The 26283-nt window shown below is 46.2% G+C and overlaps 1 protein-coding gene across 2 annotated transcripts in view; it reads right to left on the bottom strand.

Moving 5' to 3' along the window:
- Positions 1–25026, bottom strand: part of nf1 (neurofibromin 1) — a 91772-nt gene extending 66746 nt beyond the window's left edge. The window contains exons 1-20 of one of the 2 annotated variants that reach the window (XM_023961964.1): positions 24300–25026; positions 19087–19230; positions 18195–18278; positions 16524–16714; positions 15960–16066; positions 15065–15132; positions 14869–14944; positions 13482–13639; positions 11879–12052; positions 9459–9587; positions 9246–9320; positions 9044–9175; positions 8079–8210; positions 7859–7975; positions 7131–7210; positions 6686–6809; positions 6336–6582; positions 4464–4537; positions 4242–4325; positions 79–462 (exon numbers count right to left, since the gene is read on the bottom strand). In XM_023961964.1, coding sequence (XP_023817732.1) covers positions 79–462; positions 4242–4325; positions 4464–4537; positions 6336–6582; positions 6686–6809; positions 7131–7210; positions 7859–7975; positions 8079–8210; positions 9044–9175; positions 9246–9320; positions 9459–9587; positions 11879–12052; positions 13482–13639; positions 14869–14944; positions 15065–15132; positions 15960–16066; positions 16524–16714; positions 18195–18278; positions 19087–19230; positions 24300–24359 — 2640 coding nt within the window. In that variant the 5' untranslated portion in view covers positions 24360–25026. The remainder of the gene's footprint in view (positions 1–78; positions 463–4241; positions 4326–4463; positions 4538–6335; positions 6583–6685; positions 6810–7130; positions 7211–7858; positions 7976–8078; positions 8211–9043; positions 9176–9245; positions 9321–9458; positions 9588–11878; positions 12053–13481; positions 13640–14868; positions 14945–15064; positions 15133–15959; positions 16067–16523; positions 16715–18194; positions 18279–19086; positions 19231–24299) is intronic. The other variant, XM_023961965.1, reaches the window with a different exon arrangement.
- Positions 25027–26283: the final 1257 nt, after the last annotated feature.

The following is a 26283-nucleotide window of genomic DNA, read 5'->3' as shown; positions in this document are numbered from 1 at the left end:
CAGCTCAGGAAACGCCCATTTGACTACTTCACCTCAGATGGATGGAGCCGAAGAGCAGCGCCTGCAGACGGTACTCACCGGTCCCTGAGTGTCAAAGAACTTCCCGATGCTGTTCTTTAACTTGTTGAACAGCATGGGGTAGAGGGCAGGGCTCAGCTCCAGGCCCAAGAAATCTTTAACGTTGGTTCGGACGTGAAGGCCCACCCTGTCATGGCCACACACCAGCAGGGCAAGCAGCCGGTCCAGGAAGCGGCTGACCGGCGTCTCGCTGGAAGCCGACGATGAGCAGGAGGCGGCTGCGGCGCCGGACATGTCACAGGGTGTTACGGAGATCATGGAGGGCTTCCTCTCATTCAGCGGGCCCATGGGCGGGCTGTAGGTGGCGGGACCGGGGGTGCTGCGCTGCTGCAGGCAGACCCCACCCAGAGCACACAGGAAGCCTGTCATGTTGATCCACTCCTGCTGTAGGGGACGCACATGAACAGCAGCATCAACTCACACTGAACCTCCGTCATACACCGACTGTCAGTGCTGCTGGGAACAGCCATGATGCTCTAGCTGGCAGAAGTCAGAGCCTCTTCAGATGTGAGCCCAGATCCGCCAAGTTTAGATAATCACTAGAGTGAACGAGGGCTGAAACATTTACCAACTTTCTGACGACAGAATGAAACATTTAGGATTCTTAGCATGTTACATTATAAACCCGCTCTGTGAACATACTGTAAAAGAAGAAATTATTCTGCTAGCAAGCTTGGTACTAAGCTTTCACACAGAGAAGAGGAACAGAACTGGACTGTAAAAGAAGGTTCAACACCAACAACAGATCAATAAATGTTCTATTAAATTGATGTCGTTAGAAAAAAACACCAATTTAGAGGAGCTCTTCTTTCTAAAGAAGCTGAATTCAGGCACAGTGTAAATTCACCCATAGGATAAATTCACACAGAAGATAAATTCACACACTGTAAATTCACACATGTGGTAAATTCACACAGAGGCTAAATTCACACATGTGGTAAATTCACACATGTGGTAAATTCACACAGAGGCTAAATTCACACATGTGGTAAATTCACACATAGGGTAAATTCACACACAGTGTAAATTCACACATGTGGTAAATTCACAAATGTGGTAAATTCACACAGAGGCTAAATTCACACATGTGGTAAATTCACACATAAGGTAAATTCACACATAAGGTAAATTCACACACAGTGTAAATTCACACATGTGGTAAATTCACAAATGTGGTAAATTCACAAATGTGGTAAATTCACAAATGTGGTAAATTCACAAATGTGGTAAATTCACACACAGGGTAAATTCCCACACAGGGTAAATTCACACAGAGCGTAAATTCACACATGTGGTAAATTCACACAGAAGGTGAATTCTGACCTCCCAGTTTTTAAAAAAATCACTTAAAACTCGTATTTTTAAAATAGCTTTTAATCTTTAATCTGTCTTCTATTTCTATTGTATTAGCTCTTTTTCTTATTAACCGTTTCTCACGTGTTGTAAAGCGTCTTTGTGTGCCATTTAAAGCGCTATTCAAATAAAATGTATTATTATTATTATTAATTCACACAGAGGGTAAATTGAAACAGAGGGTGAATTCCCACACGTGGTAAATTCACAAGCGATAAATTCACACATGTGGTAACTTCTCACAGTGGGTAAATTCACACATGTGGTAAATTCACAAGTGATAAATTCACACATGTGGTAACTTCACACAGAGGGTAAATTCACACATGTGGTAAATTCACAGAGGGTAAATTCACACGTGGTAAATTCACACATGTGGTAATATCACACAAAGGGTAAATTCACACATGTGGTAATATCACACAAAGGGTAAATTCAAACAGAGGGTGAATTCACACACGTGGTAAATTCACACGTGGTAAATTCACACGTTATAAATTCACTGGTGGTAAATTTATACACGTGGTAAATTCACACGTGGTAAATTCACACAGGTGGTTAATTCACACAGGTGGTAAATTCACATACATTGGTAAATTCACACACAGGGTAAATTCTAGGGGTGTAACATTTCGGTGGGTGTAACCGGTACATTTCGGTTCGGTACTGCTGTTAAACAAATCTGCCTGATATGAACTGCTATTTTCTGAACTTTTATTTTATGTTATTGATTCATTCATCCTTTTTCATTCATTCATTTTATTGAGTCTTTTTGTGTTTGTTTTGCTGTCTGCTTCATTCTGATCATGCACTGTCAGACACACAGATCCGTGAACGTCTTTGTTTTCCTGGTCTGAGGTGGAATCTGGATCAGAACTGGACAGATGGATGAATCTGATGTTGATCACCATTTCTGTTGCACTAGTTATGTCAGGTTGGGGCTGTGAGGGGCAGTAAACTAGCAGGAGAAAGTGAAAACAAAGGAATGATGGGAAATGAGTGATGGCTTACTCCATGTCAACGGTTCCACTAACAATTCAGAGGCGATTTTAATTTTAAACTCCTGCTGCTCTGCAGAAACTATGTCCTAGAAAACGACACTGCATTTTTGGGCTTTGGCTAAAAATGCCCTAACCACAATTAAAAGACCACTGGAAATGCTTTGAACATAGGTCAAAAGGTTGGGTGGGACCAATGATTTCTATCGCTAGAGGAGACATCACGTGATTCCTCATGGGAGGAGAGCACCGCCATCTTGGTGAGGTCAAGTTACTGTTGCAGGAAATGCATGTCAACACATTTTTTGCCAAATTCCAGTTCATTGTGTGGGTTTCAACTGCCAAAATCAGAGATGTGAGTCCACGAAGGAGGAAGGCAGTACATTTCACAGGTTAGTACTATAATTTTTTTTCTTTTAATGCTGCAGGGCCTTCATTAATACTGTAGTATACATGTTGACATGTATGATGCTGCAGGGCTATTATCAACATGCTGCATGATGTACGTATAATTTGCTGTCGACATAAATGTAAGCTTTATTTTGTTAAACCTGTATACAGTATACTAGGACTAGGCTGTTATAGTAATATAGATTTACACATTTCTGACTCAGTGACTGAACTTTTCTTGCAGGTTTCCAATGGATTCAGACTTAAGGAAAAAGTGGGCCTTAGCAATAAAAAGAGCTAACCCAGATGGATCAATGTGGTACCAACTAGTAATACAGTCTGGATATGTTCAAAACATTTTGAAACCCGGCACCAGACCATCTGTGTTACACAAATTAATCACTCACATGAACCAGTAGTGTAGATCTATTGTTTTTCTTTGTTTTTTGTTTTTTTAAAGGAGAAAATCTGTTGTTGACTTTTGGACTTATTGTTGACTTATTATTGATTTATTATCATCATTTATTATTATTATTGACTTACTATTGATTTATTATTATTATTATGTATTATTGATTCATTATTATTATTATTGACTTATTTATATATTGTTATTAATTATTATTATTATTGACTTATTGTTGGGCTTTTCTAAATAATTTAAATTATATGTCAAAGAGGTCTAAAACTTCGAGATGTTTAAAAATTATTCTTAAAAATTATTTGTAATATTTTGTTTATTTATAAGAAGTCCTGCAACTATGCATGTTTCATTAAAGTTTGAGCTTATAAGGTTGACTGTTTCTCTTATTTGACAGCAACAAATGATTTATATATATGTATAAATTATATACATATATTATATATTTATTTATATGTATAAATAAATAAAAATATGAATAAATATAAATTATATAAAAGCTACTTAGATTCCACCAAAGTCTATAGAAATCATTGTCATGTGGGCGTTGTCGACCTCACCAAGATGGCGTCGCGCTCCGCCACCGTCAGCGATATAACTCATTGGGTGGGACTTAAGTTATATGGTGTATGGTGTATAAGCCCCATGGTATGGTGGCTAGGTATAGTCGCTGATGTTTAAAGACAAGTCAACCACTTGGCTCAGAGTTGGAACAGCGTTTGGCTTCCATGCTTCTGGAACAGCTAGGACTTGCAGCTGCATGCCTTGTCCGCTCTGAGGAGCTGTTAGACTGAGAAGAGAGGTCATTTCTGACTGCGATACTAGAAGGTCTACACCGCCATCTGCCTGATGACCAACACTGACACAGTGGGAGAAAGCTTCAGTGGACAGCAAACACGCGCACGCCTGTCTTACTGGTTCCAGCATGTGTGGTAAGACACCAAAATGAACGCTGAAAGAGAACACGGGGAAGCACATACAGACACATAGACGCAGCTTACCTGTCCATCATCAGCTTTGTTTTTGGGGAAGTTGAGTATCTGTTTGGTGGCCTGGTCCCACTTTGCATACGTGTCCTCCCACGCCTGGCAAAAGAAGCAGAGTCCAAAGTGAGAACCAGTCAGCTCAGCATGAGGCTGTGCTGCTTCTGATTGGTCCACAGTGCACCACTGAGTACAGACTAAAAGAGGGTCTCCAACAAAGGCAAGGCAGCTGAACCGTACCTCCATGTTCCCCGGTGTGGGATGCTCGATTCTTCTCAATAAGGCCATCACTCTTTTCTGCAGGGTGGAGCGACCTGTGGAAACAAGCAGGGCTGTTTAGACGAACTGCAGCATCACTGAGTGCAAAACAAACACAAGTCAACAGGACTGGAAACGGTTTCGTTCCTACTCGTATGTAAACACAGTGACGGCAGCAGAGAGCCCTGTTTTTTCAACTACAGTCTTTGCTCAGGGCTAACACTATGGAAACTGTTTCTACACAAATCAAAGTAAAAAAATGGGGGGGGGGGGGGGGGGGTGTCATAGTATTGTTCTGATGTTGGTGACGTAGATGTATACCTTGGAGAACTTAGTTTTTCTAAACCTTTTTAAACTCAAACTATGATAATTTTATGTCATGTCATTTCCTGTTAAGAATGTACTTTTTTATGTATTTTATCTACAGTCTTTTGGTGGCCGGCCATGGTCAGTAGTGGACAGAGAAGTTTTAGCTAAGGCGACAATCCTGCAGATTTACAGTGTTTGTCTTTTTTAGAGCACTTCTGTTTTTGTCGGTGTTGTCCCTTTATTAAAGAAACACAAAAGCTTAGGACAAAGGGAATAGGGGTCTCATTTAGAAGCAGTAAAGCTGCAATCCATTAAAGATGACGTAGTAATGTTGTTGTTTGGGATACTTGATCACAAATTTGTGATGAGCTACAGGCCTTTTAGGTTCCTTCCTTGGTAACACCTGCAGAAGTCGAACATCAAATCCACAGAACGTTTGGTTTCACCATGACTAATGGGGTTTATGATTAGTCAATTGAAAAAAGCCAAAAGAACATGTGGGACCAACACTTGTCTTTAGGTTTTTAAATATGTATATTTGTATGAATTGAAAATGTAGGGGAGCTGCACAGTGGAGTATCAGTGGTTAGCACTCTTGCCTCACAGCAAGAAGGCCCCTGGTTCAAGTCCCGGCTGGGGGACCTGAACTAAATTACCAATGGGGGGCCTTTCTGTGTGGAGTTAGCGTGTTCTCCCGTGCATGCGTGGGTTTTCTCCAGGGACTTTGGCTAATTAATCACTCTATATTGTCCATAGGTGTGAATGTGAGTGTGCATGGGTGTATGACTGTGGCCCTGTGACGGATCGGTAACCTGTCCAGGATGACCCCTGCCTTTACCCACGAGTGGCCGGGATAGGCTCCAGCAGCCCCGTGACCCCAAAAGGGACAAGACGGGTTTAGAAGATGAATGAATGAATAAAAATATAGATTTTTATTCTTATACTGACTGAAAGCAGATAAAAAGAAAGGAAGTCATCGTTTGTGGCTTTTCAAACAGGACAAAGTAGTTACATTAACCAGGTGTAAAAGTGCAAATGCAGTCATTTGTCAGGTATTTTTGTCAAGATGTGCTCCTTTGCACATATTTTGCTAGAGCCGTGTCTGAAGGGGTTAAATTAAAAAAATGACTAAATATTTGTCCAGAAATTTTGATCCAATAGTTTGGAGGATCATGTCAAATCCTTAGTGTTTCTGTTTCTATGCCAACTGTGTCGCTCTCTTCATTCCTGGAGCTGCAAACAAAATCCTTCCCCATATTTGTGCCCCCCCCATCGCTCTGTACAGGGATCCACTCTTTAAATGTCTGAGCACATGTCCAAACATCTTCTGAAATTCAGGCAGGTTTCACGTCTTAATAGAGGAGGAGTCATTCTAAACTCATAGAAAGGCATCCAGTGTGAGTCCACCTCTACAAAAAAACATATCGGCGTTCCAGACAAGCAGTAATAGATTACATGCTCCCTATTGGTTCCTCTCGTGGTCCCGTCACAATTGTAATCAAATGAGCCCTACAGGCCATGACCGATGGCTGAGGAACATCTGACCTGTTCCCATCATGGTGCTGACAGAGGCCAGCTCACTGAAGGTGGCGAAGTTGGGCAGGATGTTCTGGACGGCCACCTCGTCCGCGGCGCTGCGGATGTCCGCCTCCTCACAGAGGTGGCGGAAACAGGACATGGCCACCAGCACGGCCTCGGTGTCCGGGCTCCACAGGAACATGTAGAGACAAACCTCTAGCTTGGTCTGCGCCTGCCGGCAGATGGGAATGCCACCTCCCATGGTGGCACACTCCTGGAGGAACAGAGAGGGAGCTCAGCACAGACTCACTGGTCTCTGCTGGCCTGAATCACGACACCATCCAGACCCTGACCGTGCAGGAGGGTGGAGGGTATACCTTGTTTTTGAGCAGAAACTTGTTCCTGCAGATGAGGATTTCCCTCAGCCACTTCAGCACCTCGGTCCCGTTCGCCATCTGCTGGTCGATGAGTTTGCGACAGATCTTAAAGAGCACCTGTGAGCTGAAGAGCAGAAGCAGACAGATTTCTGTGAACTTCTGCATTTGGACCCGTCTCAGTCTGGTCCTACTACAAACAATCGGAGAAGTTAACCTGATCCAAATGTCTTACATTGTGCATACACAGAGGCACCCTTTCTCAATTTCTTTGTGGAGGAAAAACGCTGAATAGAGAAGTATAAAGAGGAAAGACATCTACTAAAATATTCAGACTCAAGATAGGCAAGAGAACTGTTCTGCAGTCAAAACAAAGATCCCACTCCACCAAACCAAGCAGACTCCCTGCCATCCCGGCGTGTCTATTGTAAGCTTCATGATGTCATACCTTATGTCCCAGAAAGTCTCCATTGGGGCATCAGGGTTCCACAGCTCAATGGCCTCTGGCTGATGTAAAACCAGCAGAGCCTAGAACCAGCAGGACAGGAGGAACCAGACAAGAGAAGAAAAAGAACGTTTTGTGTGAATTTCATATTATTATCATCTTGACGAATGTTAGATAACTTCCTATACTTTATTCAATTTATCTGCACTTTAAAGAAAAATAAGCACAATTTTAATAGATCACTGCTGATGAAACCACAAAGTATGAAGTCTTTCCAATTGAAAAGCCTCAACTCTGAGTTTGATAAATCAGAAGCCTGTTGACTACCTGATAGTTCTATACAAACTAGGAAAACAGATAAGGAGCTTTGGACACTGGAGTCAGTCCAGCAGACGCCGCGGTCAGTCCTGCAGATGCCGCAGTCAGTCCTGCAGTCACCGCAGTCAGTCCTGCAGACGCCGCAGTCAGCCCTGCAGATGTCGCAGTCAGCTCTGCAGACCCTGCAGTCAGCCCAGCAGACCCTGCAGTCAGCCCTGCAGACGCCGCAGTCAGCCCTGCAGACGCCGCAGTCAGCCCTGCAGACGCCGCAGTCAGCCCAGCAGACGCCGCAGTCAGCCCTGCAGACGCCGCAGTCAGCCCTGCAGACGCCGCAGTCAGTCCTGCAGACATTTCTGCAGATATTCCTGCAGATGCTGTAGTTAGTCACTCCCGCAAGCGGAAAGGGCTCCCACCTCCATGGCTTCCTGTGACAGCTGTGTGGTGCTGTTGAGTGGGACGAGTTGCACCAGGCCTATGATGAGCTCTGCCGTGCTGCTCTGAGTCTCTGGAGTCTGTCTCACCACTGGGTTCTAGAACACAAACAGCAAACAAAGGGGGTCGCATGTTCAGACAGACTTGGGACATGGAAAACAGCAACAGTGCTTGTGGGTGTAATGGACTACAGGGACTCACATGCAGCAGGAGTTTGGGGTCTGCATGGATGAGCTTGACCAGTGCGAGGAGGAGGCACTTGTTAGTGTCGAGGTCCGTGGCTTTGTCCTTACTTTTGAGGCTGGGGGTCTTCTTCCCTATGAAGGTCAGACTCTGCAGGAGACCACACATGGCCATCACTTTTCTGACTTTGTCTCTAGGTAGCCATCAATTACACAAATAGACGAGGAGTTGCTGCAGCGCTTTGGATCGCTCTGACAAACACCCACACTTGTTTGAGACATTCCTGGAGGCTTGCTGCCCTGAGCCCTCCCATCAGCAGGGCCCTTCTCTGGGCCAGTGCCTGCAGCTCTGAGCTGTTCCAAGTCTGGTTCTGCTGGAGGTTTCTTCCTAATCTTCAGTTTATTAAAGGTGGGGTTTCTCTCCACTGTTCCTGTTTCCTTTGCTCAGAAAGGGATAACCCTGAAACGCCAATGATGTCCTCCTTTTTTCTAAAAAACAGAAACCCCAACCATGTAGCCCGTGGGAATAAACATCTGAGCGTGGATGGACCCACAGCTCTGAAGCTGCAGAGCTAAAATAAAGAAACAATCCAATCCTGCAGATGATCAACACAGCTGAAATCTCTACAGAAAACATTTTGGAGAATGTAATAAACTCAAGTTTCATTTTTAAATGTTTGAAAAGAATGAGTGTGGGGGTTTTGTGCTGGAACCTGGACTAACATGGTTGACTTGTTCCAGTAAAGACGTAGCCAGAGCTGGACCTGAGTGTTGTTCATCACAGCCATAACATCATCTGTGCTTTTTAAAATGATCAGCTGTTCAGGAAAATATCTGCCTCAAATATAGCGTCTTGGCGTATTAGCAGGTCACAGGTTCAGAGAAGAGAGGCGGCAAACTGGCAGCCTTCAGAAAGAGTCTGACCCCTGACAGGACCGGCTCTGACCATGCGGTGCTCATGCGTGTCATACAGCAGCGCCTCACCGGGGTGATGCGCACAGGCGGGTGCGCTCCGGCGGCTTGGATCACCCGGGACTTGGTGTCTGAGAACATGAAGCGAAGCTCTGCAGAGTAGCAGTACACCGTGTCGATCTTCGGCCACCAGTCCAGATGAGACTGAAAGCGCACAGTTAGGTCAGAATCAGAGAAAAGACCCAAACAAGATCAAGACCAGGGGCAGACTTACGTTGGTTATTATTCTGTGCAGCGAGTTGACCAGGACAAAGTGAAAGGTCGACGGAGAGGACGAGGCCAAGCAGACCTGAGGGACACAACCAGGTCAGAACCAGAGAAGTCAGAGAAAGTCGGATGAACCCGCCCAGCTGCCTGACCACCACTCACTGCTGAGGGAATGCTCGCCTCATCAAGAGTCGGCACAAACAAAAGAGAAGGAAAACACCTTAAAGTGCTGGTTGTTGTGAGGGTTGATGCGGAAACAGGAGACGAAGCAGTCGGTCATCAGCTCCACGTCGGCGTTCTGGCTGCCCGTCCCCCTGAAGAAGGGCTTGGCCGGGTTGAACAGCATTGCCTGGAGAACCAAGAACAGATTTACACTTTCATCTGTCTCCTCAGAGATCAACATGGGTTCAATTTGAAATATATACTCAACCGGGTAAAAATCATTTTCTAGGAAATGATCTGCTTCTCCAACAGTACATTAGCATGAAAAACGTCAGCAGAAACCTAAACTTTCCAAAGGCAGCTGGATGCAGTGGTATCCCAGTGAGACCCAGTTATACAGGCTAGCGTCGCTCGCTAGCTCGCTGCTTATATACGCTGGACGCCATACTGGATAGGTCCAGATGCCGGCTCACTGCTGTGCTACAAACAGAGCTGGAAAACAAGAATGTGACTTTCCACCAGTAAATGATTCCTGTCAGCTAATAAAGGAGAACGTCTAGAAAACGTTTAGGAAGATCTGAGTGAGTTTACTGTCAGAACAGTGAACGTTTAGGCTGATCTTGTAGTCCATTCAAAGTAAATTGGTAGCACGAGACATCACACTATCTCCACGTTTTCTGGCAGGACCACCGATCTTTTTATGCCTTTTGGAAGATGATCGGGGGATTCGTATGAGGTCGACCTCAGCTTAAATCACATTTGCTTAATGAAATACAGTGATCATTAACTAAAGGAGTGGGAAGAAGTGACCTTATATAACCCCCCCCCACTGATTTCAATCATTTGATAGTTTTACATAATTTGTATAATCCGGTTCCGATTTGATAGATTCTTTACAGGTCACAAAATCCAGTGTCTAGTGATGATTGATTATCTTCAGAAAACATTCATTCATGATTTCAGTAAAATAACAGTAACTATTATGTAATAATAATTGATTATCATTAGGACACATGATCACAATAAACCAGTAACTATTGCTACAAATTGCAGATCAAGTAAAGAAAATCAATAGTTTAATGATTGTAATTTAAACATGTCAGTAATCATTATTGCACATTACAATGTAAAACTCATTGGTTGTAATAGATAGATAGATGATAGATGATATCTTTATTAATCCCACAATGGGGAAATTTCATATATCTGTGGCAATTAAAAAGAGCTTTGATTATTTCACCACAAATCAAGTTCACACATTTTTGAAAATCATTTGGAATTATTTAAACATCCGTTGATCCTTAACTCTTATCTTCACATCATGAAGTCAGAGTTTCTTTTATAATTTTTCTTTAATTGTTGGATATTTGAACATTGTTTGAGCTCATTACTTAAACCGTTCTAAAGTTTAGTTTCACACACCGACACAGAATCTTTTCCTTGTGGTTCTTATCAATTTGATCTTGAAATTCCTACATCCCCTCAATTTGTTCTTCCTTCATTTTCTAAGAATTGTTTCTGGATGTTGAATGGTAACGATTTCCCACTGACTCTGTATAGAAGTTGTTGGTGTAAAAATCAACAAGGTCATAAAGTTTTAAAAGTCTAGATTGATAAAATAAATTGTTTTTACGATCAAGATATCCGGCTTTATGTCCAATTCTGACGGCTGGTTTTTGAAGTAAAAAGAGAGAACACTGACTTTGAGGGGATTTCTTCATTATTCTCAGGTGCAGAGGAACAAGTCAGAGTCAGAATCGGTTCGATTTTTCTTCGTCCAAGGACACTTGCATACATATAATTTTGGGTGTTTTTAACATGTTCTAGGAGCATTTTTCTGAGGATGGAGGACATGTATAAAGAATTTAAGATTAAAACTGCCTTTCTAAATATTTCTTTATTCAAAGTGTTGTAAATCAGGAGCAGATGAAGAAAAAAAACAGTCTTCCTGCTCTGCTCCTTTCTGATCATCCACTGTCAGACAACAGATCCATGAACGTCTTTGTTTTCCTGGTCTGAGCTGGAATCTGGATCAGAACTGGACGGATGGATAGCTACGATATCGCTGCACCGCTAATGTTAGGTTGGGGGGGTGAAGGGCTGTAAGCCAGCAGGAGAGAGTGCAGACAAAGGGATGATGGGAAAGCTTACTCTGCACCAACAACTCAGAGGTGAATTTCTAATGAACTCCTGCCGCTCTGCAGAAACTAGGTCCTAGAAAATGACACAGGCATTTTGATTTTGGCTAAAAACATTGCAATCATAATTACAAGACCACTCAGAAAGCTTTGAAAATGGATAAAAAAAAATGATTAGAGTGGGACTTCAAGACCCCAAAAACCTCCTTAACAACATGTAAACCTATATTCTCTCAGAGGTGCAAACATTCCTGCAGTGTGATTTGCCTAAGTTTCATGACAAAGCAAAGTCAACACTTCCTCAGGTTTCAACAGAAAGTCTCAGAGAGACTGGGCTTACCTTAAGATCCATTACAATGGACTGGACCAGGAGGAAAATGGTGGAGTGGTCTTCCCAGTTGATATAGGTGGAGGCCTTGCAGAGCTTCACGCAAGCGACAGCGGCGCTCTCCATCAGCTGCTTGTTCCCGCCTTGACCCGCCAGCGCCTTCCTCATGTTATCCAGAAACTGTTTCTGCAGAAGAGCAGCCCATGTGAGTGACCCGCCCTCTGCTGGGAGCGTGCTGGTGGCCTCACCCCCCACTTTTGACTGCACCACACTCTATACCCCACAACAATATAAACTCTCACACACACACACATTACACAAGGAAGGTGAGACCTCTGATTTTCTGTCCCTTAACCCATCCCTGGTGGGGGGGGGTAGCTGGCCCTCAACTACGGCGGCCGTGTCCCTTGGGTGCAGGGTCCCTGGGCCTGGTGGCCCTCTCTCCATGCAGGGAGAGGGATCCCTGAGCTGGGGATCGCATTACATCTGAGCCTGGGGGTGTCCGTGTCCCGTAATGGGGGTCTGGTCCTAGCCCTCTTGCGTCGGCCTTCTCCAAAATTCCAACTGTGGGTGAGCCCGATCGGGCCATGTTTACAACGCTCCTTGTGGACCCCCACCTCTCTTGGGCGTCCTCCTCCTGGGCGGGAGTGTGCAGCCCCTCCTTTGCTCTCTTCTGCCCCATCGTGGGCTGCGTGGACTGCCTGGAGTGCGGGGCGGGTCTCCCTTGGGGGGCCCTGGCTCGTGCCTGGAGTTGGGGTGGGGGAATGCTCAGAACTGGGGGGTTGTTTGGGGTTGGGCTTGCTGTGGCGGGGCCCCGCGTTGGGTTTTACCGGCAGGGCGGGAGGGGCTGCTCTCCTGGTTGGGTTGGACCGGCACTCTCTGTCCCCCGGTGCCTCCCCACTCTCTGGCTTTGGGGGCCCCTGTGGCGGTCCTGCTGGCCTGGGTGGCGGATGTGATCGCCCGGGGGGCGGTTGTTCTCTGTTTGCTACCGTGCAGCGGGTGTTGGGGGTGTCCTGGTGTGGGGATGACTGGACACTCCCCCTCCTTCTTTTTACATTCCATCATCCACCGTAGAAGAACATAAAGATCCACCTGAGCACAGGTGCTATCTCACCTTTGCACAAGTTTGAGTGACTAAATGAAATATTTCACGTTTGTCCGAATGCATAAGTTTGTGTGCAAACATTAGTCGCACTATGTAAATATTTAGTCAACAGGTATGTTTGAAACATTTGAGTGTGTGTGTGTGTGTGGACAGGCCCCACCCCTTTTACACCAACATTTGCACCTAACAGGAATGATTATTATTATTATGATTATTATTTTTTTGTGCCCTTACCCCCACCCCCAACATCCCTCCTCTTCTTTTCCGTTTAGTCCAACATAAATAATTACAAATATATTTAATACAAAGATAAATCTAGTTTAGCCTAAATTTTAAAAAGGGTTTATTCAAATATACCTCTCATGTGTCAGAAGATTCATAACCCCTATTGTAACCCCTATTGTGTGTGTATTGTGAACAGTAAAATTTGTCAAACACAAGAGGCCTTCAGCTCTCATCTGTCTGCTCATCTGTTGGACGAGTAAAAACAAAAACGCTATGTCCAGCCACCTTGTTGGCTTTGCTGTCCTCCACTGTGTCTTTGGAGATGGTGTGGGTGATCTCTGGACAGAGGACGAGGAGAATGATCTGCAGGGGCCACACCGCCGCCTTCCTCTTGGCGCTCTCAGCAAAACTGTCCACCAGGTCGAACAGCTTCTCTGCAGCTTCTGTGAAGACACAGACTCACATCAGTAAAAACATTTGGAAAAGCTCAGGAAGAACCCGTCCTGAGGGAGCCCCAACACTGCACTTGCTGTTCTTTACAAATATAAAACAATGTTTGACACCCAAGAGCTGGTTCTAAGCTTAGCTTCAGCTAGTTTAAAGGGCCTATATCACACACAATCAACTTCTTCAGCTATAGTGGTATAATAAGGCTGATTCGTCACAGAAACAACCCCAAAGTGGTACTTTGATCCGTTCAAGCATTCCTCTAAAAACCTGCTCTCTGAACACCAGCCCCTCCCAACCCATGAAAACCAGTTGCCCCTGCCAGGAAGAGTCTGCGCTGCCAGCCCCGCCCCCAGGCTATCACACACACGCCCACTTTCTCGTGGAGCTAGCGGTGACCGGCTAAACACTTTCATTTATTATATTATATTATATTGATAAATCATGTAATAAAATGGTTACAGTATAATCGGGGTGGGATTATATAAGTTCGCTTCCTCCCACTCCCTTTCAAGCAATATTTATTAATATGTCTAATTATCCTAAGTTTGATTAGTTACTGTATGAATGTATAACTGATGTTTATATTGCTGTTGTGTATTATTTCTACTTAATTGCTTGAAATAAACCATTTCAAAATCAAAATCAAAAATTTATATGAACACTATGAACATCCATCATTGCATTGCAGCCGAGGCTGGCTCTAGGATGACGTCATAAAAAGGGCGGAGCGAAAGGCGGGGCCTCAAAGATCGAGTCGTCTGACATCCAGGTAGGAAAATGAGCTGTAAAAAGAACTCATATTTTATTCAAAAAATAGTTCTTTAGTGTGCCAAAGGTAATATATGATCATATATGGATATAGTTTACTATAAAAGGCTTAAGAATAGCAGGATACAGAACCTTAAGCTGGTCAAGCCTTTACATTGAGAATCACTGTTGTTTAACAACATGTACGTATTTCTTTTTTGTTTGTTTTAGCTGGAGCTGCTGCAACTTCTCATACTGAGGAATGACAGGTGGAAGTGAAGCGGAGTTGATTCCTCTGTCCGTCTAGACCGTTTGGTGAACTTCAGCACACACCGACTAAAAGTCTCATCTTGAGATGGATCCTATCAAATCAGAACTGTTAGCTTTGCACAATAGGCCGTGGTGGTGAAGGAAAAGGCCGGTGAGAGGAACCCAACACAGTCATCGGAGTCATCTCAGAGGTCTGTGTGCATACCTGCCATGTCTGCCTGTGGACGCTGGTACAGCATGGTGAACTCATCTGGATAGTTCTCCACCCAGTTCCAGAAGGCCTGCAGGGACAGAGCATCATGTCAGCACAGCATCTTCTTTGGGAACATTTCCACAGAAAAGTGCAACTCATTCCAGTCAACAGCAGAGATCTGCTTAAAGGCTGGACAGAATAGATTTACCTTCTCCAAACTGTTGATGACAGTGAGCTGGGCAGGCTTCTTCAGAGCCCGAAACTTCAACGCCGTTTCTGGGACGAATAAAAAACAAAACCCATCATAAAACCGAGTTTCTGAGTGTTCGTCCAAGACGGGAAGAGTCGCTTCTACGTGGAAGCAGTGGGTGGAGGAACGTGGAATAACAAAGCAGCGTAGAAACTAAGAATCCTCAACAGGGTCCACATCTGGAGGTTAGACTGTGAAGGATTCATGGGCAAAGGACTAAAAAGGTCCTGCTCCAAAGAATCAAACTAACCAATGACTGTCTCCAGAAATCAGGTAAAGCATCAGCTGGGACAGACCTGCAGCGGGGGGGCAGGTCTCTTAGCCTCTGAACAGAGACCCTGTGGCTGGAGTAGGGTGCTTTGATTCCCTGAGAGTAGCTCTCCTGATTGTTTTCAAGCTAACCCTGCCTTTGCAGCTTCACCAGATCCAGGTTGTTAGCAGCTGGCAGGGGAGGAATTTCTGGAAAACAAGGACCCTGGAGTGCGACTGCCCTTTGCTTCAGCATTTAACGCTACCCAGAAGCCAAAATGTCATGGCTGAAGCCCCACAGTAGAAACGTGGTTTCCTCACTGCTCTGAGGGCGCCATCATCAACCTGCTGCAGAGATTCAGGTTCCAGACCGCCTGCTCTTTCAGAAACTCCAGAAAATGTTGGAAGGATACCGAGTGCCCCAACATCTGCCTGGATTGTAAAAAAGTGGACACCCAGTTCAGTGTTTGAGGAGGCAGCAACTCAGTGAACCGTCCCGTCACAGCGTCTCTTCCTCCTGTGCATCTCAGACCCAGAGTCCATTGGTCGTGCTGTTAGCGGGAGGAGATGAGGGCGAGTGGAAACAATCATCTCTGGAACGCACCTTGCAGCAGCTTCTTCAGCTTGGAGCAGTCCACATTAATGTACTGCATCAGCTCGATGTCATGAACGTCCACGTTGTCCTCCGAGCACACGGTCAGCTCCTGCAGCCTGCACAGACGCCACAGGAAGTCAGCTCCTGCAGACTCAGAAAACGGATGAGCAGGAGGCGGATCTGTACCCAGCAGCCCCTCCCAACCAGACCCTCCCAACCAGACAACATCCTTCACTTCACCTTTAAAGACTACACATTTAGGAAAATGTCTGATCAAAGCTGTGTGGACGTCACAGTTTCCTAACAGTGGCGTCCGTTAAACCTGCTTTATTTGGCTCTATGTTCCATCTCTAAGGGCGTCGTCTCTCCTCGTTTCATGGGATTCTTTGTCAGCAGACGTTTAGGTCTGCGCTTCAGCCAGAGTCAGCAGATTCCTGAGGATCCTGACACAGAGGTCATTCAGAGGAAGACGGTGTGACAGGATCCTCAGACACCTTTCACTGCTGTTCAGCTTCCATGCCATTGCCATGAACACCAGGACGTTTCTGGGTGGAGATCCCCAAAGCGGGTTACCTGGTGGCGATGCGGCTGAAGACGGCGTTGAAGTTGTTGCAGCTCAGAGAGAAGAGGACGGCGGAGGCGGAGGCCCGCAGCTCGGCGGCGTGCTGGTGGCCCTCTCGGTATGTGTGGATGAAGTGGCAGATCTCGGGCAGTAGCTGCTTGACCAGCATGGTCTCATCCAGACGCAGGCAGTCCTTGGGTTGCTGAAGAAGAGGAGGGTCAAATGGAGGAATGCTGCAGGATCAACAAGCTAAACAAAAGTCCAACTGTGGTGACTAATATGCTCCTGATGGATGCTGCTCAGCAAACGTCAGCGTGACCAACCCCGATGCCGGTTGTTCTGCCCGACTGAGAGCAGAATTCTAACTGAGGGCCCAGATGGAACCTGCAGACATTAACAAGCTGAAGCGAGAGGAAGAAACTTCCAAACGACAAAAGATGCAGTAGGCATTCAGCTACAAACGCGCTCGATGTGTAGACCGCTCAAGAACGCGCTGAACGTACATTTTGTCAGCCCTGGTGGTCACAGGTCTGTCGCTACCCAATTCTACCCCATGGACTCACGGTTGGAAGAGTCTTGGTGTAAATGTCATTGTGGTGTAAATCTGGTGAATCTGGCTCCAGGCTTTTTCGGTCACAGCTCTATTCCGATGCATGAAAGACTTGGGGCCCTCCTAAAATCAATTTTTAAACAAATCAGAGTCCCTGATTGGTCAAAGTTTAATTGGTTTAACTTTTAACGCCTGTTCAATGGCCACAGAGCCTGAAAACAGACTAAAAACTTGTGTGGCGACGTGTGAATGTGAGAGCCCAAGAGGCTAAAGAGGTCACTGCCCGCTGTGAATGTAGCTCACGGTGGACCTCAACAACCTTTGACAGAAAGACACAAAAGGACTTTGGCGTAGAATCCGACAGAGTAAAAGGAAGTTAGATTCAGTTAGATGTGGTCAAAGACTCCACATGACTGGATGATGGCGACCTTCAGAGGTCAATCTACAGTGAAAAAGAAGAAATCCTGTGGAACTTTACTGAGATCAAACTCAGAAAGAGAAACGTAGAGGAGCTGGTTGATGAAGTCTTCGGAGCATCCCGATTAAAGCTGAGGGTGATCCGTGACACGAGAGCCAGCAGAGGCCTCTGGCTGCTCACGCGTGAAGACGGTCAACCTGAATGCTCTGAATCTTTCCATACTGATTTATTTAAAGTTGTAGTTCAGTATTTTAAAGTAAAGCCAAAAAGAATATAACTCAAACATTTAGCTTACTAACCCACAATCCTGAATTTTAGATCCCTCTGTATTTAAATCTGCTTTTTCCAGGACTTTTCTGGCGACATGTTTCACTAACGTTACTCAGAGCTCTTTTTCGCTCCAGGAAAGGCCGTAAGCAGACCAGCTGTTATTTGGATTTACATGGCTCACTTCACCTGGAAGTCAAACTCCAAGCACAAATCCAGCATGTTCCTGCCGTGGAGCTGCTCCTGCAGATGTCATCAGGAGCAGCTCCACGGGGAAAGCCGTCAGGCAGGAAGCTGGAGCTAAGCGCTTCACCAGAAGCTGCTTTTAGGCCTGCCTCAAAGCCACACTGACTCAGGAATCTGCTCAAAAGCTTCTCATGAAGACCAGTCGAGATGAAGAGCTTGTGTGTAAATCATAGTCCATATAAGTCCTAGAAGTACACTCACCCCGGCCAGGCACTTGTCTAGGGTGTCCAGGATGATGAGCTGCGACAGGTACAGGTTCTTCTCGGAGGCTTCTCCAAAGATCCGCTGGAGACAACATCATCAAAGCATTACTACCAGATCAGATCAGGTCAGAAACCTCCTGATGTCCCTGAACCTCTTCAAGTGACTGGTTCTTCTAAACCAACATGCACATCTTATTTTCACAGCTCTATGACGACTAGATCCACGAACGTCTTTGTTTTCCTGGTTGAGCTGGAATCTGGATCAGAACTGGACGGCTGGATGGATCTGATATTGATCAACATTTTTGTAGCACCGCTAATGCTAGCTTGGGATCTTATGGGGCTGTAAGCTAGTGGTAGAGAGCGTAACCAAAATAATGATGGGATATCAGCGTGGGGTTCCTTCCACGCCATCTGTCACGCCCACAACCCAGAGGGAAATTTCTAATGAAGTCCTGCCGCGCTGCAGAAACTATGTCCTAGAAAACGACACAGGATTTTGGCCCCTGAAAACACATTACAATAGATCAGAAGATGATGGGGGAGGGACTTTAAGACTCCATGCGTTTCCTGTTTTTATTTGGTTAACGTCCTTTTCTATCACATAAAGGTGACAAGAGTGCTCGTTTAAATTCTGCTCTTTTATCCACTTGGTGAAATGTTCCGGTACCAGAACCATCGCGGACCTCCACCCAAAAGCATGCAGCTCCCGTACGGGTCCGCCCCCATCCTCGTGCATGTGCCTAAGGCTCGGCTGACCCGTTTCCTCTGATGAGGCCGTGCCATCATCAGGCGCTTCCACCTACGTTGCAAATCTTTGTTCTTCATTTTGGTGGACCTCTCAGGCCGTCTGGGCTCAAACAGCTGACTGTCAATATGAGCCCACTCACCATGTTGTTGACATTTTTGAGGATGGAGGTGAGCCCACTGATGACCAGGGAGAACTTGTACTTGGAGATGTTGATCAGACACTCCTTGTTGTGCTCGGTGCTCACTTTACTGTGGGTGTTCTGATGGCCCACTTTGATGGGAAGCTGCAGGAAGAGGAAACAGACCGGTGTCAAAGCGCAGACAGACTTACTGATGTGGACCTGCAGTCCAAACATCCAACTCTGTGCAGCACATGCATAACATGCTCCTTTTGTGTCAATCAAACGTCTAGCTTTGTTTGATTTCACAGCTCCAGAAAACTCCTGAGTGTGAGGAAGGAGTTGAACCAACACCTCCTGTCTGCTGCAGGAATGGAGTTCTCAGCAGAAAACAAAGCTGCAAGCGATGCGCGTGAGGGCGGAGTCTGCAGCTCCGTGAAGGCAGGCGGAGGTTTCACGCTTCTCCTGGCTTTCTGTCGCTAAGGTCTGCATGAAGGTCAGAGGGGAGGAGCTTCACGTCCTCAGTCGCCCCTCCCCCTGAAGCTTTTCCCAGCTGTGAGGAAGAAATGTGCTGGGAAAACTGGACCTTAACTTTGGATGTCACAAATAAGATGTTTGCTGTTTCTGGTCACGTTTCCAAGCTTAAAACACCAACGCTGGCTGGCCGTCTCCACCTAAAGCATCAGGGTCAGCAGCACGTCCCGCTGAAGGCGAGACTTTGGTGGTTTCTCACATCTCAACTACCGCCAAGCAGCCGTCTGCTGCGTTTGCCTCCCCTTGTTTTGGCCTGGCTTAGTCTGTCGCCATCTTGACCAGATGTGAAATCACCTTTGACCCTTTTGCCAATCTGCCATTTGCCAGATTGGTTGTTGGGGCACGCCCAGTTTTTTCCACCAAAAATGAACACTCCCTCCCTCCATCCATCTTATCCATTTTTTCCCTTATGGGGTCACGGGGCTGCTGGAGCCTATCCCTCCTCAGAGACTGAATCTAAAGGATTTTTGGACCCAAACTGCCGGCGCCTTCCCCTCTGACCCCTGGTGGTTCCCCTTTGAACCCTTCTGGCTCCTTGGCTTCGCACTGCTTTACTTAGAGAGCCACAAGAGTCCCGTCTAGTCTGACTTTACAGCAGCTGAAAGCCTTTGACAAATGTGTGAGTGAGGAAGAGGAGGGAGACTTAGGTCAATGAGGAACAGGGAAGGTGTGACTTGCTGGTGAAGATGTCTGGAGCAGCAGCTCTACCCCTCAACAAGTCTCCTGTCGTCATAGTAACTAGTTGGAACAAGGGGTGTGACGATAACCGCATCACCGGAGTTTTTTATTATTTTTTTGAAAGTTTTTTTTTTCAAGTTCTGCATATGGTGGGTTGGAACTATAATAAACACATGAAACACATTCACCTTTGCTGATAATTTACTTTTTCTGCTAGTCCTGTGTTCAGACTTCAAGGGTTTCTGGGAGAAACCTTTTATTACTGTTCTCCTTCACTCTCTGCACCGTGCCTCTCTCTCCCTTGTGCTGGCCGTGTGGTTAACCGCGACACCACGCCCCCTGCTGGTTCATCACCGCAGTGGTCAAAAATCCCACACCGTCACAGCTCTAGTTGGAACAGATGTTGGGACAGCCCAACCTGTGGAAAACACGCATCATCGATAAAGACATCCGATGAGTCTGGCATGAGGGGTTTCTGTTGAGGGCCAACGACTGGAGCTTCACAGCTTCACCGTTTGACACAACAAGTACACATGCATGGATGGATCACCGCAACATCAGCCGTGCAAACTGTATCGCAAAATTCTGTGTCAACTTCACGTGACCAATCAATTAAACCCCTGGGTGTAGAGCTGTGACAGTTTTTGATCACCGCGGTGATGAACCAGCAGGGGGTGCGGTGTCACGGTTAAACACGATCCCCCCCCCCAACACAAAATCCCCCGGCGGCCACGTCGCAAATGAATACAATTACAAGGCAGTTATCTTTTTTAACAAATAACAGTAACTACTACCTATCTAACTAATTAACTATATAGGTGTTGTAGAATGACTGTGTGTATGTGTGTGTGTCAGTGCTGCGTGTGTAGGAGGAAGGAACGCACACAAGTGTGTTGTGGGTGCGGTACAGACATCTTCTCGGAATATTATATATTATTGCGCAGTAATAAACAGACTGCAAACACTTTGTCACCTTTCCGTTAGCCATGAAGCCCGACACCTATGAAGAACACGGGGCAGGAGGCTCCGCCTTTATTTATACAGACACGTAACTCTGCGCTGCACAAAATAGTTCCCAAACAAAACATGTAGTGATATTCATCGCACTCTAACAGTGTGTGTTCACGTTTGGTGTTACTAGTGAAGGAGAACAGTAATTCCCCCCCCCCCCCCCCCCCCAACACAAAATCCTCCGGCAGGCGGCGGTGTCGTTCACTCAAGAACGCACGCAGCTTGTAATGGGAATGAATGATTAGAACGCAGTAAATTTGTCGTATTTCCTCGCGAGACGGAAACGTCTGTTGTAGAAAGAGGATGTGTGTGTGTGCTGCTGAAACGACACAAGTGTGTGTGAGTAGAGGGAGTGAAGGAGAACAGTAATAAAAGGTGTTCCCCAGAAGCCCTTGAAGTCTGAACACAGGACTAGCAGAAAAAGTAAATTATCAGCAAAGATGAATGTATTTAATGTGTTTATTATAGTTCCAATCATGCACCATATGCAGAACTTGAAAAAAAAAATTAAAAAAAAAAAAAGTGCAGTGATGCGGTCATCGTCACACCTCTACCTGAACGCCATCGACCAATCAGATGGAGCCTTTTTAATGTTCCATGCCCGCCTCCCACAGAGATGTGTCCAGTTATGTTGATTTTCTTCAAGCAAAACTGTTGCAGTGCAGTGAAAAGGATGTGTTGGTTGTTCTGTGCTCATTTTTCCTCATACTGTGGATTTTAGGGTCAATGGTGAGATTAAACAGTCTGTTAAAGACAAACGGTTTCAAAGAACTACTAACTCAGATCGAATTTAGGATTTTACCATAAAACCATCAACCTGATTCCTTTACTTAAAAAACACACGAAACAGCTTTTGAAAGAAAACAATTTCAAGGACACGATGCATCGTTATTTCTCCCTAAAATCACTGAGTTTTATGAATTCTTTTTTCAAACCCGGCCCAAACGCTGATTCTCATGGTTCTGGTTCTGATCAGAAAGAAGATGCAATAAGGTCCAACTACAAACGCTGTGTGACGTTTGCATGGTCTCCCGTGCACGTTTCTCCGGCTTCCTCCCACCATCCAAAAACATGCTTCATAGGTTCATTGGTAACTCCGAATGGTCCCTAGGTATGAGGGTGTGTATGTTTGTGGGGGGGGGCTGTCCAGGGCGTCCCCTGCCTTCTGGCGGGATAGGCTCCAGCAGCCCCGTGACCCCGATCGACACAAAAAGGATTGGAAGATGAATGAATGAATGAATCTGCATTGGCTCTGATGAGGTCACAGGGTTTTACAACCTTGGAGTCACAGTTTCTGTGACATCTCCACCTTAAACAGGCCCTTAATGGAGGAGGGGGGTCACTGTGGGGGCCTCATCAAGTCTGCTCCAGAAAGATAACAACCTAGAAAGGAATCCAGGAATCAATGAATCCATGTTGAGTTTTTATGGCTTTTCATTCATTCCGTGTCAGAGAATGGATGGTTTGAAACCCGCCCTCAAGTGCCATGTATACATGCACACCGCATGACGTGTTATAGCCCATCAGCTGTCCATGATTCTGACATCAGTCCGACTTGAAGGATGAGGATGGCTTCCACTGCGGGGTACTTTTATGATCACATGGTTTCACTGATGCCCCTCCCTCAGGTCAGGGGCAGGACGCCCAGCACAGTTTGAAAAAAGGTTGTAACAGGGCCAAGACAGGGCTTTCCCGATGTGTGTTGTGTTTGTGTGCTCCGAGTAAATATCACATCCTCCACTGGTCTCATCCTGAATATGGATTACTGACCCCGTTGTGACGAAAACGCCGCTGTTTTATTAAGAAGAGCTCATAGTGGACGATCAGAGCAGAACACGAGAACACAGCCGGACGCTGAGCACCACAGAGAAGGCAGAGCGTGTGCCCACATGAACCTGTGATTGGTCACACGTGTTCATGAAGTCCACACCATGATGGACTGAGATCCATGTGGTGTTGGAGCAGACGGAAAACCTTCAGTCTCCACCTTTGGAGTTGATTTGAATGGACGCTCTGCATGAAACCACATCGGATTTCTGAGAATCAAGCAAAGTTTACCAGGACTAAGAAAGATTCTGAGGCTTGGGCGGAAACGGAAAAACCCAACGCTTTACCCCTGCACCTGTGCACACGCCTGCTTTTCTAATGAGAACATGACGGCGCTCCCATCCAGACCTGCTGCTGCTGGCGCTGACCCATTCTAACACGGCCTCACACCTGTCTGTCCAGCACAGGTGTGACGTCTGTGTGATCAACACTCTTCATCCTGAAGCTGCTCCGTACCTGCAGCCATGTGGAGACAAGTCCTACAAGCACTACAGGTCCGGTTTTCACCATGAAGCTTCAAGCAAAACCTTGTGGCAGTGCGTGCTTTGGAAGCACACGCCAACATCTGTGCAGACGCTCAGGTGCTGCTCACCTGACCGGCAGAGTCTGGTCTGCTCTCAACTTCATCACCATCACAGGCTGGAAGCTTTGCCTGCAGCTTAAGGTCACAAAAACCATCAAGTGGATAAAACTCCTAAAGCCACTTTCCTGCAGCTGCAGTAATCCAGGCTGAGCTGCTGAAAGCAGCAATGAGCCCCAATCTGTGCCAAAAAGCTACAGAGAGCGGGAGCAGGACGGACCTGCAGATCCAGGAGCTCCAGATGAGGACCTGTCGGGTGGGACCGGCCCGCCTCCACCTGCAGCCCGGACCTCACCTGCGCTCTGTAGACACGGAGCAGAGGGCTACGTAGCCGGGCTAGCAGGCTCGTCCACGCGGGTGTTTTCCGCGCGAGCGTGGCTCAGCTGACTAATGCGTGGAGTGTCCTCGCGGACGGGATGTGGATTCCAGCCGAGATGCGGGACGGTCAGGATCGGTACAGCTGAGGACGGCGCGGGCTCGAGAGCCGAACCCAGGTTCTGGATGAGCCCCGAACCTGACGATTCCGCTTGCAGTTACTTCCGCTGACCGAGCGGCCGGAGCTCCGGAACTCGCCCTGGCCGGACCCCGCACGAACCCATCTTACCTGCTCATCGAATCTGTTGATCACGGCCTGGACCCACTCCACGGGCTTGTGGGCCGCCATGGCCGGCCGGAGCGACGCGGGCGGCGGCGCTGCTGAGTCCTCGCGACGGAGCCGGAACCGAGCGGCTCGTTTCTACATGAAAATGGGTTGTGGGCGAAGCAGAGGTCGCGAGCGGGCCGTAAAATGTTGGCTTTCGGTGGGATTCACCATGCCACCGCCATGACACACCACCGGAAGTCTTCTTGGCTGGAGCCGATGGGAGGAGGCGGTCAAGTTAGACTGAGGCACGCGCCCGGGAAAACAGGAAAAACACGACTTCCAGCTGCGTGCTCCTCCACATTCACGAGCAGGAAAAACAGCCTTTCTCTATCAATCAGGGGGGATTATTTGCCTGCTGAATACAAATCCTCTCTGTTCTTTTCTTTTCTTTGTTTTGACTTTTGGAGCTTTGAGCAGCTTCAGAGAGGTCCCGACCTTCGACCAGAATCGGGTAGAAATCCTCCCACACGGCGGTAGTAGCCTTCATCAAGCCCCCACCGCCGCTTTCTTCTTTCGGTGCTGCCAGCAGCAGACACAAATCTCTTATTTTGAAAGGTTCTTGGAAGGTTTTCCGCCCTGAATCCCAACAGCCAGAATGTACTGATGCGCATGCGCGTGGCGTGGTCAAGCCCTTCAGCATGTTTTCAGTGGAAGAATGGATCCAGTTGTTTTTATGAACCACTCTCGGCTCACACGCACGCGCCGACTGAGAGGAAGCTGGGCAGGGCCACGGCCAAGCCCAGCGGCCGCACGCGGGACTCGAACCAGCCATTATTCTGGCCTGCTTACATCCGGTCAGCATAACAGGACAGTTTTTTTTTTTTTTTTTTTTTTTTTTTAACAGGACAGTTTTAAAGGGAGTCTCGTTGATTTCCAACATGAAAGGGGGAGAAAGCAAAACAAACAAGCATGTCTGTGGAGCACATGCATGTTACACAAGCAGAAACTATCATGATTGGAATTGATTTATTATTCAAGCAATCAAACAAAATACTAAAAAAGAGAAAGCTACATCTATACATACATCATGTTTAAAGGAATTAGTCGTGATTTGATTCGCAGTAAAAATAATTAAAAGTAAAGGAAATCAATGTATGTACATCCACACATGTAAAGATGCCATTATAATGACTCTTACCAAGCATACTTGCTCATACACTATTCATGATGCATGGGATCCATGAGTTGTGAAATTTGTTGAAGAGGTTAATTGCTCGAAAATGAGTGGGAGGAAGCAAAGTACATAATAATCCCTCCCCTCTTATGCTTTAGTTAACTATTTTACTACTTTTTTCACATATATAAATATATTATTATTCTGTTTATAACTTCAATTAAAGATATTATCAGTATACTGTACATATCAAATGTCTACCATAAAAATAGTATTTAAAATTCTCTATGTTGGCCATAAGGCTCTTCATTAAAAATATATAAAGCACCAAACGGTTAGAAATATAAGTAAGATGAATAAAGTTTAGCCTAAACTTCAAAGGAGTTAATTCAAACATACAACTACTGTGTCTGAAGATTCATAACCCCTGTTATAAAAGTAACATATGTCCAACACAAGAGGCTTTCAACTCTCATCTATCTATCTATCCATCTATCTATCTAAACACCCCTCTCACCCTTCCACGAGTGGTCTCTCCTCCAAGCTCGAGTCCTCTACCAGAGGCCCAGGGAGCTTGAGGGTCCTGCAGTTTCTTAGCTGTTCCCGTTCTTTTCTGGACTGACAGGTCTGAGGCCTTCCAAGTATCTGTTGTAGCCACGGGTTACTGCCCCAAGTGCTCCAGTTATCAGAGGCACCACTGTCACCTTCACTTTCCAGGCTTTCTCCAGTTCTTCTCTGAGTCCCTGGTATTTCTCCAGTTTCTCATGTTCCTTCTTCCTGATGTTTCCATCGCTTGGCACTGCCACATCCACCACAACGGCTTTCCTCTGT

This window comes from Oryzias latipes, chromosome 13 (assembly GCF_002234675.1).
Source record: "Oryzias latipes chromosome 13, ASM223467v1".
Taxonomy (NCBI): Eukaryota; Metazoa; Chordata; class Actinopteri; order Beloniformes; family Adrianichthyidae; genus Oryzias; species Oryzias latipes.
The sequence above is the reverse complement of the archived record's forward strand: the minus strand, read 5'-3'. Positions and strand labels throughout refer to the sequence as shown.